This window comes from Polistes fuscatus, unplaced genomic scaffold (genome assembly GCF_010416935.1).
Source record: "Polistes fuscatus isolate 324 unplaced genomic scaffold, CU_Pfus_HIC Scaffold4, whole genome shotgun sequence".
Taxonomy (NCBI): Eukaryota; Metazoa; Arthropoda; class Insecta; order Hymenoptera; family Vespidae; genus Polistes; species Polistes fuscatus.
This window is the reverse complement of record NW_025113118.1, coordinates 8,809,830-8,825,353: the sequence shown is the minus strand read 5'-3', so window position 1 is coordinate 8,825,353 and position 15,524 is coordinate 8,809,830. Positions and strand designations below refer to the sequence as shown.

At 30.4% G+C, this 15,524-nt stretch overlaps 1 protein-coding gene and 1 long non-coding RNA gene across 14 annotated transcripts in view; both read right to left on the bottom strand.

Moving 5' to 3' along the window:
* The window catches only part of LOC122521415 (potassium voltage-gated channel subfamily H member 2), a 122,348-nt gene that overhangs the window by 44,170 nt on the left and 62,654 nt on the right, over window positions 1-15,524 (bottom strand). For 10 of the 13 annotated variants that reach the window (XM_043642128.1, XM_043642129.1, XM_043642137.1 and 7 more), the window contains exons 7-9: window positions 14,560-14,628; window positions 11,106-11,230; window positions 10,246-10,326 (exon numbers count right to left, since the gene is read on the bottom strand). In XM_043642128.1, the coding sequence (XP_043498063.1) occupies window positions 10,246-10,326; window positions 11,106-11,230; window positions 14,560-14,628 (275 nt within the window). The remainder of the gene's footprint in view (window positions 1-10,245; window positions 10,327-11,105; window positions 11,231-14,559; window positions 14,629-15,524) is intronic. The other 3 variants (XM_043642135.1, XM_043642132.1, XM_043642133.1) reach the window with 3 other exon arrangements.
* Window positions 3,115-10,076, bottom strand: LOC122521416. The gene is made up of 2 exons (XR_006304753.1): window positions 7,836-10,076; window positions 3,115-3,192 (listed from the first exon to the last, which is right to left on the bottom strand). It is a non-coding gene; the product is annotated as an uncharacterized LOC122521416 (long non-coding RNA).

The following is a 15,524-nucleotide window of genomic DNA, read 5'->3' as shown; positions in this document are numbered from 1 at the left end:
TGAACAAAATTTTTATCGAAACACTATAAACGTAAGTTATTAAATTATTTCTAATAATATAATCGAATAAAACGAATGAAGACAATTCTTTTTCTTTTTCCTTATTGATACTTTATTTGAACACATTGAAATAAAACGCAAAGTTAGCAAAAGAATAGAAAAATTATTCAATAGTACGTAAAGAATAAATCAAGTATGTCCTACTATACGATAAAACCCTAGTTGAACTTTATCTATCCTACGAGCTACGACTTCTCTCGAATCATTTCACTTCGATCCTAGTTTTTCCTAAAGCTAATCAATGATTTACGAGAATAAAAAAAATCGGGACTTGCATGTTAGAGAGTCGGCATTTTAAGCCAACCAACAAACGGCCGACACATTATTCTTCATTCTTTACATTTTCAAACTTATCAATATTAATTCGACGTGACATCAATTTTCTGTCTGTCTCCTGTCGAAAGCAAAAAAAAAGTCAAAGATAAAAAGAACATTCACACGTTTCACGTTCGTTTATCTGTTTCCCCGCACCCCTCCCCTTTCCCCACGTCATTCGTCTAGATCAAAAAGATGGTGGTAAAAGTTTGACACATTTGTCAAATGAACATTTTCTTTTCCTTTGTAACGACAAGCTTCTTATCTCAACCCCAATCCCCCCTTTTCATACTCTACCAATCACTCATTCTCATTTATGTCTTTTGTTTAAGATACACGAGTAACATTTAACTCGTACGTAGATATTTTGAAGATACTTTATCGATTAGAATTATCGGAAACGTATTATTATTATTATTATTATTATTTTTCATCGAGCAACATTTGTTTTTTGCGATAAATGGATCGATGATAAAAAACGATTAGGGAAACAAAAATGTTACATTGTTCGTTACATCACCGTAATTATCTTCATTTGATTCCCACATTCTCCACCTAACCCACCACCCACTCATTCGTTCTCTCGTCCCTTTCCCGGTTTTTTTTGTTATCCCTTTTGTTCCTTCGACACAATAGATGTCGAAATGTGTGCATTGGCATTGTCTGACTATAGCGTATTTGCTACTACTACTGATATTACTTACTATTATTACTACTTACTCGAATATTATTCGTACAGAATCAGTGAATTATTTTTCCATTTGTTTTTTTTCGGAAAGGTAATTAGATAATCGATCATCGAAGAAAGTTGAATTTATCAAATTCGATAATTTGTTATTATTTAAATTCGTCTTTTATTTATAATCATAGAAACGAAATTACTTACCGATCAATTTTTCTCTCATATATTTTTAATATCTTATTTAAAAAAATAATTCACACACACACACATACAATTGATATATCAATTATAACGTATGAATAAACATTTCTTTCTTCTAAAATAAACGAATAATTAGAATCACGTTGAATTTAATGAACAAAATCTGATCAAATATTTCAAATGACATTCTATTTAATCTAATAATCTAATAATATTATACTTGATCTGTGATATTCGATTTAATAATAATTCTCGTATATCGTATGCTTGATCTAATAATATTCTAATTGAACTGAAATATAAAAAAAAAATTATATAAATAATTCCTTGAGAATAATTTCAAATCACGAGAATAAATGTTAATCGTATACATTTTAAAATAACCAATCTGATCAAATATTTCAAATAAGTTATATACGATCCAAATAATATTTTAATTGAACTGAAATATAAAAAAAAGGAAAAACAAGAAAAATATTATAGATAATTATTCCTTGAGAATAATATTTCAAATCACGAGAATAAATGTTAATCATATACATTTTACAATAACCAATGTAATTTTCATTAACATTGATCACGCAAGAGATCATAGGATAAATGTTGAATCCTATTCGAAGGTAAATAAAAGCTCACCTGTTCGGCACGCGGTCTGATCTTCTCATCTTGTTCCTTGGAAAGGTCCTCGACAAGATCATGGAGGAGCCTAATATCCTGGGGGCTGGGGGAGTCGACCCTACCAGCCCCCACACTCATTGCACTGTGGGGCGCCAGTTCACAGGAGTCGAGTGCTTCACCCTCTTCACTTCTTTCGTTATCCTCCTCCTCCTCCTCCTCTTCTTCGGTATCCCCCTCTTCCTCTTTTTTTACTTCTTCCACCCAACGTGACTTACGCAAAGACAACACCTCGGCTCCTGTTATTACCCTTTCGTCGTCATCGCTCATTTAGGTCATTTACGCAATTTTTGTCTATACAAACGATCTTATTTTATTATTATTATTATTATTATTATTATTATTATTATTATTATTATTATTATTATTATCTTCTTTTTTTTCTATTTTATTATCTCTCTTTTTACTTTTTTTTATTTTTTTTACTTCTATTCCTCTATTTCTAAGAGTTTTTTTTTTATTGTTTTTTAATTTTCCATTCAACTTTTATATTCGGACGAAGAAAACGTTGCGAGGGTGGCCGGGGGGGTGGGTAGGGGAGGTAGGAGGTAATTGCAATATCGAGAAGATTATGAATAATTACGAGCATAAATGATTGATAAAGTAAGAGTATCAAATTATTTTAGAAAATAATTTGTATAAATTCGTTGCTTATTCCATTGTGTTAGGCAGTTACTATTATTGATCAGATCAATCGATCCTCTCCCTTCTTTATCTTCTTCTTTCTTTCTTTCCTTCTATTTTTTTTTCTTTTCTTTTAACTTTGATCACCCACTCGTTAATCAAACCAACGTTATTCCAAAGATTCTTCCTTCGTTTTATTTAATCGTTGTTGTTGTTGTTTGTTATTCACCATATTCCTAGTCCTCTTCTCTTTTTCACCAAAAAATAATTGGCAAAGATCCGAACGATGACGCATCATCGTCGTCGTTCTCGCGAACGATTTTCAATAATTTTATTATTATTATTATTATTATTATTATTATTATTATTATTATTATTATTTTTTTTTTTTTTTTTTTTTTTTTTTTTTTATTATTATTATTATACAGTCTTGCGTTTTTATATTAACGTAGACAAAAAAATTCGTTTTTAGTTACGACATACGTATCGATATTCGATTTTTCTCACACAAACTGATAATATTATCATCTTCTTCTTCTTCTTCTTTGTAATTTTCCTTTTTATCTTCTCCACTTATCGTCGAATATTTGTTTGTTTTTTTTTGTTTATAAACGAACCGCTACTCGTGACTTTTTCTGCGATACAAAAATTCGTACGATCGTTTTAACCATGTATAATATTTATATTAGATGAAAAGAAAAAAAGAAAAAAAATTTAGAAATAAATTTGATCGAGAAACGAAATTATTTTTTCTCGAGTAATTCATAAACAAAATGAGAGAATTTTATTTTTTGTTATCTGTCAGTCTGAGTTATCCGGTCCGTAAAGACCGGAGAGAGGTCGGACTGCGGACTAACGTTCGAGAAAGAAGCGCATTATGTTCGAGCCGTGTTTCAAATAGAAAGAGAAAGATATATATTACGTTCGTATATGAGAGAGAGAGAGAAAGAGTAGAGAGAAAATAATACATATGACCACGCGTAAGAGTGAAATAGAGAATGAAAGTGGTATAGGTTATGTTACGACGACTACGACAACGATACAAGGACGCCAACTCATTGATCACTTTGTGACTACACGACCTTCCACGGTTTATATAGAGAACAAAATTTACGAGTTTCATAGAAATGCAAACTTGTCAACACGTAAAATATAAATGCAATAACAACAACTTGCAATATATGACCACATTTTTATTATTTTCTTTTTATTTTGCATTTGGAAAGAAATATATATTTTAAAATTGCATTGCACAAAAAATTGACGAATTTAACGCGTAAACCCCCTTTTCCTTTCCCCCGGATTCCCCCCCTTAAGAAAAAAATCTCTCTTTCAATCGGTCAACGTTCGAAATACACAAACGAAACGAAAATTATTATTATTAAAAGAAAGATTTAAATGGATGAAAATAAAAACGAGAGGGGGGAAAAGAAAGCTATTCGCTATTTTTCTCTCGTTTCTCCCATTTTCTCCCCTATTTTTTTATTTTTTAATTAAGAAAAAAAAGGCTCAAACTAAATCATCAGGGCGTATTCGCAAATCGTTCGTTAGGTTTAAAATACGCAGCAATTAAAAGAATCCCCCTTCCCCCTCCCCCTCACCATACTGTTACTCTACTACTACTATTTATTTTTTAAAAACTTTGGATCGTTAGAAAGATCAACTCGGTCGTGTAAGATTAATTGGACAGCGGTTGACTTAAAAAAAGAAAAAGAAAAGAGTAGAAATAAAATAAAAAAGAATGAGAGAAAGAAAGAAAGAAAGAAAAAAAGAAAGAGAGAGAAAGGAAATAATCGAAAGGAGTAAGAAAAACAAACGTTTCTTTCTTAAATCCTTTTTCCTCGATTACCCCTAAACTCTCTTCTTCTTCTTCTTCTTCTCATCTTTCATTCATCTAACTTATTTTTTCACGCGAATTGTTCCATATAACTAACACTTTGGAATAAAACATCTTGAAACAAGTATATTAATCTCGTTTATCAATAATTACTCGTTCCCCAAACAAACAATCAAACAAACATGCAAACAAACTAATCAAATCAAACAAAAATATTTATAAATCGTCTATGATTCCTGAACTTGTCACCGAGTTAGTTCGTTTACGAATGAGCCGATTAAAAGGATACACTAGGAGGAAACCAAACACCCCACCCCATCCCACCGAATTTCTATAGATTTTCGTTTGTCATCTCCCACTTGAGAAATTCTTCCTCACCTCTCCACCCTTTCCTCTCTTTCTCTAACTTTTCATACCTATATATATCTATTACTACATCCATCTCTTTTTTTAAACACGTCTTATCCCTGATTTATCCCTCACCCCATCCCATCTCACTCTACCCCAATCCCCGTTCCTCTAGTCCTGATCTTACCAAATATACCGAATGCCTTCTAGGTCAGGAAATGTTTTGGCAGGTGGCCCGTTTCACGATGGGAACACACACCCGTTTCTAAATGAGTGTGAGAGAAAGAGAGACAGAGTTAACCATTGATTTTGTCGATAAAAGGAAAATGGACTCTCGCTGCTGATACGTTTGGCACAAGTTGGACCAACCCGTATCTCTAATCCACCCCCTCCCTCCCTTCTCCTCCTCTTCCTCCTACTCATCCTCCTCCTATTCCTTTTCTTCTTCTTATTCTTTTTTCTCTTCTTGTTCTGCTACTTCATCCTTTTCTTATTCTTAACCGCTTATCGTATTCTTAAGCCAACAAATTTTCCCTATACATATGTTTCGTTACATTAGCGAACAAAACTATATAACAATCGAAAGATATAAGAATAATGGAAATAATGATATCGATTAGCATGAAGTATTAGCAACTTTTGCGATATTTGACAATACTTTTTATTTTTATTTGTGTTCGCGATTTTTTTTCGTTTAGTCAACGGGAAGAAGAATACGAATACAAATACATTATTATCCGTAGAATGGAGTAATTATTTTTCATTTTTAAAGAGAGAAAATATATTATACATTAGTGTCGAATCGATGTTTTAAGTATATCAACCGTTTTAAATAATTACGTTTTATCTCAAATGCATTTGATAATTTTATCCTAAAAATTAGATCTTGTTAAACGATGACAAATGAAGATGACCTAATCGCTATTTATTTATATTACAAGCGTATACCGAATTTTTATTCGGATCAACACTTTTTCGTTTAAAAGAACCCGCTCCCCAAAAAAAAAAGAAAAAAGACAAAAAATAATAGTAAATGATAGGAAGGTAAAAGCGTATAGATAGGAAAAAAAAGAAAAAGAATAAAAAAAAAAGAAATAAAAAAATAATCTAGAAACAGAGAAACAAATATACTTAATATTTTAAATTATCTCTTCTCACGCGATAGAAGATGTTTTATTATTTTACTAATGCAAGTCTCTCGAATCCTCCTCGTAAACCTTTCGTCCGCCATTTTATTTACCCCGTTAAATTTCATTGCGCGCACGCATATCCGCGCAATGGTATATAACACCGACAAACAAATTCTAACGTATTAGTATGCGTGTAGAAACTTACTTAAACACATACCTCTCCACGCACACGCACACACACGCATATATATATATACACGATCGCACACACGCGTTCTCGAGCGCACGTGGGTCAAAATCCAAAAAGAATCGAATTTTACAAACAGTCCAGTAAAATATGTTCAATTTTTTTCAGTGATCAAATTATTATTATTATTATTATTATTATTATTATTATTATTATTATTATTATTATTATTATTATTATTGTTGTTGTTGTTGTAATCGTATCGTTAGGATATATAATTTCTAATACTTCATTTATTTCTCGTTCTTTTTCTCTTTCTCTCACCCTCATGAATATAATTATATAATCCAAACAAAATTTTAAGAAATGCAAACTAATGGAAGAGACGATTAAAAAAATAATAATACATATAAGGATAAAAATGAAATATAGTAAAATTTTATATAAATAATAATATAAATAAATAGAGGGACACACGAGCAGAAGAATATATTAGGGACGAGGCTAAATTTTCAACCCTTCCACTCCCGATCCAGTTTTCCTTTTGTTCGGTCAAAATGACGTTGCACAAGAAGATAGAATGAAACGAGCCACGTTTCTCTCTCTCTCTCTCTTTCTCTTATTCGTTCGGTTATCTATCTCTATCTTTGTCTATCTTTTTAGCAAACAAGCACACACATCGCATTAATACGTCTTTGTAACAACAGTAGCAGCACTTTAACGCTCATTTGCCAAGAAGGGCTTCTTCTTCTCGCGCGTTGTCTGTTGGGGCAGACCACGATTCGATTACTTCGCGCTTCTTTATCCCTCTCCTGCTACCCCCTACCCTCCCTAAACGTTCGGATCATAAGAGAAAAGGAAAAGAAATGGAGGGAGATTCGAATCGATCTAAGATTTACCGAGAGTTTACGAACTGCGATTATTAATCGATGTTTTTTTATTTCCATAGAATATTTTGTTCTTATTCTTCATCAACGAATCAACGAAATAAATGGAAAGATATTAGGGGACAAAATAATATTACCCGGAGAGGTTGAAATATAAGAAAAAAAAAAAGGAAATGAACACGTTTTAGCACCCATCACCATCCCCACCCTCACCCCTGATCGATGAGAACTCGTGGTTTTATAAACGAAAGAAAATAAACTAACGATTATAATGAAAGTTGTTATAAAATTAAAAAAATGTTAATTCGTTTACGAATGATGGATGGTCGTGACGCACAAGTCAATACTAACGACGACTGTGATGACAACCACGACAATGACGAAGACGACGACGACGACGACGAGGACGAGGACGAGGACGAGGAGGAGACGCGAACGCGATGAGGAGGTCAAAATCCATTTTGCAACGTTCCACCTTCGATCGACGATAATAACCACCTACCGACTATGACTACTACCCCCCCTCTCTCTCTCTCTCTCTTCTTCTTTTTCACCCTCTTCCTCTTTCTTTCTTTTTTACTTTTTTACTTTCGACAAAAATTGGCATGCAATATTTAATTATTAATTAATATTATATATTTTTTTTCCTTTCTTCCAATTACGTTTCTTTTTTCTATCCTTCGAATCATCGTTCCTCTCTCTCTCTTTCTCTCTCTCTTAATTTGTTTATTTTTAAAAACCAAAAAAAAATAAAATAAAAATAAAATATATTCTTTTTTAAAATATATATGTGTATATATATATTTTTTTTTTTCGTTCGAACGTTAATATAATACGTGCCCGTGAAGAAGAGTTCAAAAAAAGCTTCTTCGAATTTCTTTTTCGATACCGTTTACATATGTGTGCGAATTTTTTCCCTCGGAGACGACGTGGACGGAGTGCCGACGGTGTGCAACCTGCCGGGCAGGACGGGGGACACTGCGACACTGACCAGCACGCCGTCTGTCGACGAGGATACCAAACTACCGGCCACCTAGCGGTAAAACCTGCGCGCGCATCTTTTCTCTATCTCTTTCCCCCACTCTCACTCCATCACTCAGTCTGTCTAGTTCCGTCTCGTTTTTTCTTCCGGTACTTTAGCCAGAGGCAAATCGCCAATGGTAGTGGTGGGGGTTGAGAGGGAGTAGTGGGGGTAACTTCTCTTCTTCCATATTCTAATCGACGAATTTTCCCCTTTATTTTCTTTTTTCTTCTTTTCTTCCATACTTATTTCTTTTTCTTCTCTATGCAAAATGACACAATACTTTTGTTCCATCCTTACGAAAGAATTCAACCAGGCAAAGGAAGGATTTTTCTTTCTTTTTTCTTTGATATCGAGTTCTTCCTTATCGACACGGTTTATTTCAATTTAAAATTGATACATCGACTCGCACCTAAGGCGTTCTTCTTCTATCGATATTCGATTTTCTCGCCTATTTTATTTATCTCCTTTTAGTTTTTTTTTTTTATTGTGAAAATTTATATTGTCGTACAAAAGTCGGCACGTTTTAAAGACATTGTTGTAATATTTTCTTCATTTCAAACGAATTGTTGTAAGAATTGATCGGATTCCACTGCCATTCTGTATTTTTTTCTTCTTTTCCTTTTTCCACTCGAGAAAAATACAACGAATAATCGTCGAGACGAACTTAAACGTAACTTGAACGCAAATATATATTTCAAACCCCTTTCGCTTACCTAGCATTCTTGTTCTTGTTTTCCTTTTTCTCTCTTAAAAAAAATATATTTTTCAGCTTATGATATAAATTTTCTAAATATTTCAATCATTTTTTCTATCCAACATTTATATTTTTATTCAACCGTACGGTCGACGACCAACCTACGAGACTTTCGAGAAGAGAAAATAACGACAAAGAAAAAAGAAAAAAGAAATTGTTTTGCAGTCGTGTAGTATTCTACTATCGGTTATCGATACTAACGTTGGGTTAGACCATGTTTCTATTTCGTCCAACAAAAAGAACAAATAGTCTATCGTTCGAACGTTAACACCGTTGGTTACTAAACACTTTAAAACTACTATTTGACATACTTCAGTTTGATACACCTGTGGATTTATGTAAATATGAATCCATTCATATACTTGATGTATTAAAAATCGTGAAGCTACTTTCGGGACACCTTGTATAGGTAGAACTGCATGTAATACATTCAAACATATATGTGTATATTCAACAAACATATATATATTCGTGTATACCTTTGGGGGAAGTTTGCTTCGAGGATAAGTACTTCAATGTAGGCACGAAACGTGAAAATTGTTTAAAAACTGTAACACCGTCTTAGAAAAAGGGGTTCGAGTGAGGTGAGAATCACTTGAAAAAAATTCTCTTCATCCCCTTCTTTTTACTCTTACCAACCCCCTCGAGATGACAGGAATGACAAGACGAGATACTTGAATTTTTCTAAGAACCTTACAGAATCAACCCATCCCCAAAAAATATTCTAAAGAAATTGTTGAGAGGTTAAAGTTTAATCATTTTTTTGTTTTTTTTTTTTTTAGAATAGTCGAGTATCAATTTTTTGTTCTTCGAAAAAATATTCGGTACGTGTAAATATGTATTGAATAGCATGTTTAATATTTTTAATATTACAAATATTTTTCTATAACTCGACAATAACTTTGAAAAGTTATCCAATAAATACCTATACATACGAACAAATAAATCGTATGGAATATTTAATACAGAATAATATCAAATATTATTCTTCAAATGATTTCACAAATCAATTTTACTTGTATTAGCGTTATAAAAAAAAACGAATTCTAATTCTAAATATCGAAACTAGCTGTTAATTCTCGACACACGTAGAAAATCATTCCAAGTAGTGTGCTTGAATTATTTTACACACGATACTGCGGCATAGTCTGAATGGCGCCAGTCCAGGGCCGTATTAAAGTATATCCAAGACAAAATAAAGGAACTATTCTAACGATTACAAACGTTACTAATTTAAACAAAATAAAAGAGGAGAAAAATGAAAATGAATATCGTTTTCTACGTGATTGATAAAAACAAACTAAGGGTTTTAAAATATACTTTTAAATGTGTATGTATGTATATAAGTCTCTACCCCATATAAGAAAATAATAATCATTCGATGATACTTCGAAGGTGTTACGATTTGCAATCGATTGTGTTTCGTCGAGCACCAATCTGCCATTTTTCTTTTTTCTATTTAAAAAAAAAAACAAAAAAAAGAAAAATAATAGATAGGATAAAAATTGTTCGTGCCCTTACCTGTGCTACTTTTTCACCCATATTTGGCGTGTGCATTGCTCCTTGAAAATATTTCGCCGAGCCGTTGTCCTGCAGAGAGAACTAAAAAATTGTAAAATAAGAAACAACAATATAAATTTTTGTTCTTCCTTTTTGTCTTCCTTGGTACGACATATATACATATATACGCATTATTATTATTATTATTACTAATTAGTATTTATGTACAGATAAATTGATATAATGTTCATGAATATTTATTATATGCGAAAATTAATATAAAATATATTTGTGTACGTATACATACACACACATATATATATATTTTATTATATTAATTACAAAATATTAACCCACTTATAGTACACAGTAAACAAAGAAAAAAATTACTAATTTTTGAACATGCATAAGCCTACTGTACTATATAAGGGTTGTTCCTAGTAATCCTTACATTTCATATTCTGATCGTATTTAATCATTCAAATTTCTAATCAAATTCATATTCAAATCTAATCGGGTTAATCATTTTTATTCGATATGCACGAGTATTGCAAAAGGTGTGCCAAAAGTTCGTAAATAATTTAAGCAATGAATTAAATTATTTTCATTTTATTTTTAGATTCTCAATTAGGTTTTTCATTTTTTTTTAAATTCAACAAGTAAGCTTCGTAGTTTTGCAATCTAAAAAAGAAAAAAGGTGGCTTTGGAAATTTAATCTTTCTGTTATTAAATTATTTAAGAACTTTTAGATTTTTCTTTTGACGAATTAAAATAATCTAAAATGCATAATATACAATAATATACAGTAACTAATAAATACAAAAGAAAATCAAATGTAAATTAATATAAATCGCTATGAAAAATATAAAATGTTATCTTACTTTGTGTTTGATAGAATCCGGTCCCATTTGGCTTAGAGAAGGTGATTTTCGATCCTTGGATGTTCTCCATTTTTGTAAATCGCTTTCCGATGCAACACCAGGGAAGATTTTCGAATGTTTCGCTGCTAAAAGAGGGAAAACGTCAATGTTATCCATCGTTGTTTGTCAAAATTATTCGTTGATTCATATTTTTTTTTTCAAATATATTTATATATCTCATAGATAAAATTTATTTTTACTTCTGTTATATTCTAAAATTCTAGAAATACGAAATACAGGCTCGATCCCAATTCGTTATACTTCGTAATACTTTAATAATAATTTCATAAAACTAATTTCTAAAAAAAATAAAAGAAAGCAAGACTTACTAAAACATTTATTCTAAAAAAATTCTAAACAAATAAAATAATTGCGATGAATGTTAACGTCAAGCAGATAAACTTTATAGATACTCAACTTGTGACACACTAAAAAATATTAAATAAAACAGGAATATCCGATAATAATTAATACAAAACAAAGAATGTATGAATATTTATTAAAATTATATTAAACGTAATAATTCAAATTTAATGATACATAATAAATATACGAGAGACTAAAATAACAATCAATTACAAGTGAATTAATTCAATAATCTACTGATATCTAAGTGAATGGATAATTAAGGAATTTAAACAAAAAAAAATAAAAAACCGAGCCTATATCTCGATCTAAAAGCATTAAATAAGAGTGTGTCAGTAAATGAGTTAATCAATCCGCACTATAGAAGCTGCATACCTGTGAAAGAAAGAACGAAGTTTTAAATGTTCGTCATAAAACGGTGTCAATCATTTTTCTTTTCTTTTTTTGTTAAGACAATATTCTATACTTTAAAATACGTGAGACATTTAAATAGGAATATTTAAATATCTTTGTTATTTATGATTTTATTAGAGTTATTAATTTTACATAGGTTTATACTTCTCGAAAAAAAGGGTTAGTGTAATGGTAAAATAATCTGTTTAGAAAATTTTGAAATATTCGTCATTTGTTTTGTTTTCTTTTTTTTCATAAAACCATAAATAACATTAATTAGAATTAATTATCCTTATTTAAATATCTCATCCTGTTGATAAATATGAATATGTCAAAACTCTCGTAGAAATAGAAACGATGAATAGATGAATATATTCGATGATGGTTTGTACAATGATTAATATATTTATAAAAATTGAAACACATTCGATATTGCACAATGTTCCTAACACGTTACATATAACTGCAAATATATATATGAATATAGTTAATTTCATATTTTCATTAAATTCGTTATTAAAAACATCCCTTAAATGAGACAAGATAAATTCGGCTGATTATGATATTTAAATCGTAACTATAAAAAAAAAAAAATCACTATAATAAGAGTATTATTTCATTCTCTCGACCAGCCGAACGTTTTCAACTTATCGAGGAAATTAATTTAAACAAAAAAAAAGAAAAAATTATACCCCCGCGATGTCGATAAAAACGATTTCTTCATTACCCGTAGAAAAATTGCCAACAAAATTTCAATGACATTTAAAATTGATGTAATTAATTAAATAAATAAATAAAATTTGTATCTATCGTATAAAATAGAGATTAAATGTATTGTCGTCATCGATGATTGCAAATGATCGTATAAAGCATTAGAAAACGTAATAATAGCGGTGTTGATTGGTGCGCAAACGTGGCTGGCCGAGCGAGGCTACGGTGCTCGTTTGATAAAATAGAGAATAGTAAATGTAAATTTATGTAAATACAATTTCAGAGCTTTTACAAACTGGCGGCACCCCTGTTGAATTATACAATATATAATGCAACTTTCAAATAAGTAACAAAAATAATATTAAATCGAACAATAAGTTCCCATGAAAAACGATATTTGTCTCGTTCATTCATTTTTATTATAAGAAAACTGGTGTGTGTACTTATGTACGCACGTAAAAAGTTATACTTCTTTGGCGTACCAAAACGAATATAACCTCAATAACCTCAAAAATGACTTAAAAAAATAACTTCAAAGAAAAAAAATAACTTAAAAAAAAGAAAAAATAATAATAATAATTATATATATAAAAAAGAATAAAAAAAAAGCTGGTGTGTTTACTTATATACGCACGTAAGAAGTTATACTTCTTTGCCGTACCAAAACGAATATAACCTCAATAACCTCAAAAATAACTTCAAAAAAAATAACTTAAAAAGAAAATAATAATTATTATTATTATTATCATTAATAATTTTCCTTGTTACTTTTTAATTTTCCTTGTTTATTTTTTAATTAATGTTATTATTATTATATAATTATTATTATTATTATTAATTTACTTTTTACATAGAATATAGTTGATAAAAAGAAACCTGTTCCCCCCTCCCTGCTTGTTGATCGATAATATTAGCTAATGTAAGCAGATTATTTTTCTTTTATTATTATATCTGTATTCATTTATTTAATTTTTTAATTTTATAAATATATATATATATATATATATAGCGTTACCAGGTAAAAAGGGGGAGGATTGAAAGTATGAGAAGATAAGCTACTAATTATTATTATTTATTTATTTAACAAAAAAAAGAAAAGAAACATATTTTCAATCGATCGATTTATTATATATATATATAAGAAAGAAAAAGAAAATATCAAAATATAGATATCAGTCCACGCTAAATATTAGGGAGATATATCGAATTACTTTATGCGTCAACGGCCATGGCGCTGTGATAGCATTAGTTCCCGCTCGATCATTTAAGTAAAGCAGCGCTGAGTACGATTAGTATTTGGATGGGTGACCCGCTTGAGAAAAAAAGGGGAAGAAGAAGAGAGACAACTTCATGCCGTAAACTTGAAATCGTATTTGCCGCGCGTCGTAAATAACGACAAACTTCATGGTGTCGTTTTCCCAGACGCTCGGAACCAAATCACTCCCCATTACATTTTCCCAAACGCGCCAAAAGAAGTATAACTTCAAAAATATTAAAAAAAAAAAACAAATATAAATAGTATTACAAATAAATTTATATTTAAATCAAAATATTACCAATTAAATATAATATTTTCTCAAATAAAAATGAATGAACGACAAAAACTGTATGAACTTATTGACCATTTAATAATAATAGTAGTAGTAATAGTTATTATAATAGTAGTAGTAATTATAGTAATAGTAGTAGTAGTAGTAGTAGATTGTGAGCAATAAAAACACAGGCCTATGAAAGCTTTCTCCGTTCGGACAACGAGTAACGTTATCTCTTGGAAAAAAAGTAAGCTCATGAAATTAAAGGAAAAAAAAAACGAAATAAAAAGAAGCCGCAAGCGGTTGGTAAGAGTTTGTAGTTAAATGGGGGGTGCAAACTCGCCGGCTCGACTCGGTCGGTAAAATGAAAAACCAAGATGGAGCAAGGGAGTGCCCCTTTCTTCCTGTTTTACCTTCGGTGAGGTTATCGACTGTTGCTGGTCTTCTCTCGAGGGTGACGTGTTCGCTACCTCTGCCCGCTACTAAAATAGTTTTCCGATGTTTGACTTTTGAATTTGACAATACGGGGATTTGTTTGTTTGTTTGTTTGTTTCATAGTTGGTTTGTTAGTTTGATTTAATTTTTGTTTTTTTTGTTTTTTTTTATTGCTGAAGGAGAAGAAGAAGAAGAAGAAGAAGAAATAAAATTCATGTGAAAAAAAAAATGAAGAAAGAGAAAAGATGGTGGTGGGGGGGCATGGGGGACGAGGAAAGGGAGAAATATGCGTGTTGTTTTTTTTTAAACATTAATTAAACAAAGATTGTAAAAAAGACGGATGGACGAGTATAGACAAATTATTAGAAAGAAAAAACGAAAAATAAATCAAAAATAATTAAAAGATAATAACAAATATGTTTATACAATGAAAACAATTAATTGCGTACGAAAAAAAAAACAATAATACCAAATCTACTCGCAGAGAAATACGAACGAAGGATTTCATAATAATTGTTCAAACATTTAATTGTTACATTTATACTATCTACCATTTCGTATTTATTTTCGGCGGGCTATTTGAATTCGTAACCATTTATCCGCCATTATTCTTAATATCGTTTTATATCGAAAAATTCGATATAATATTCTTACTTTTTTTTTAATCCTTTTTTTTCTTTTTTTTCCTTCGAACATACAATATGACAAAGTACAATTACAGATTACACGACATTTAAAGGCAAAAGGTCACACACTAACCCGTCAACACTTGTGTCATGAAAAAAGATAGCATGCGATATAATATTAAAATATATATATATGTACGTATATAATATATATGATAGCTAAGTTAACAAACGACTGAACAATATATGCAATATTCTTATTCGACAAAAATTATATTATACATTCCATACATTATACCAAATATATATATTTACAA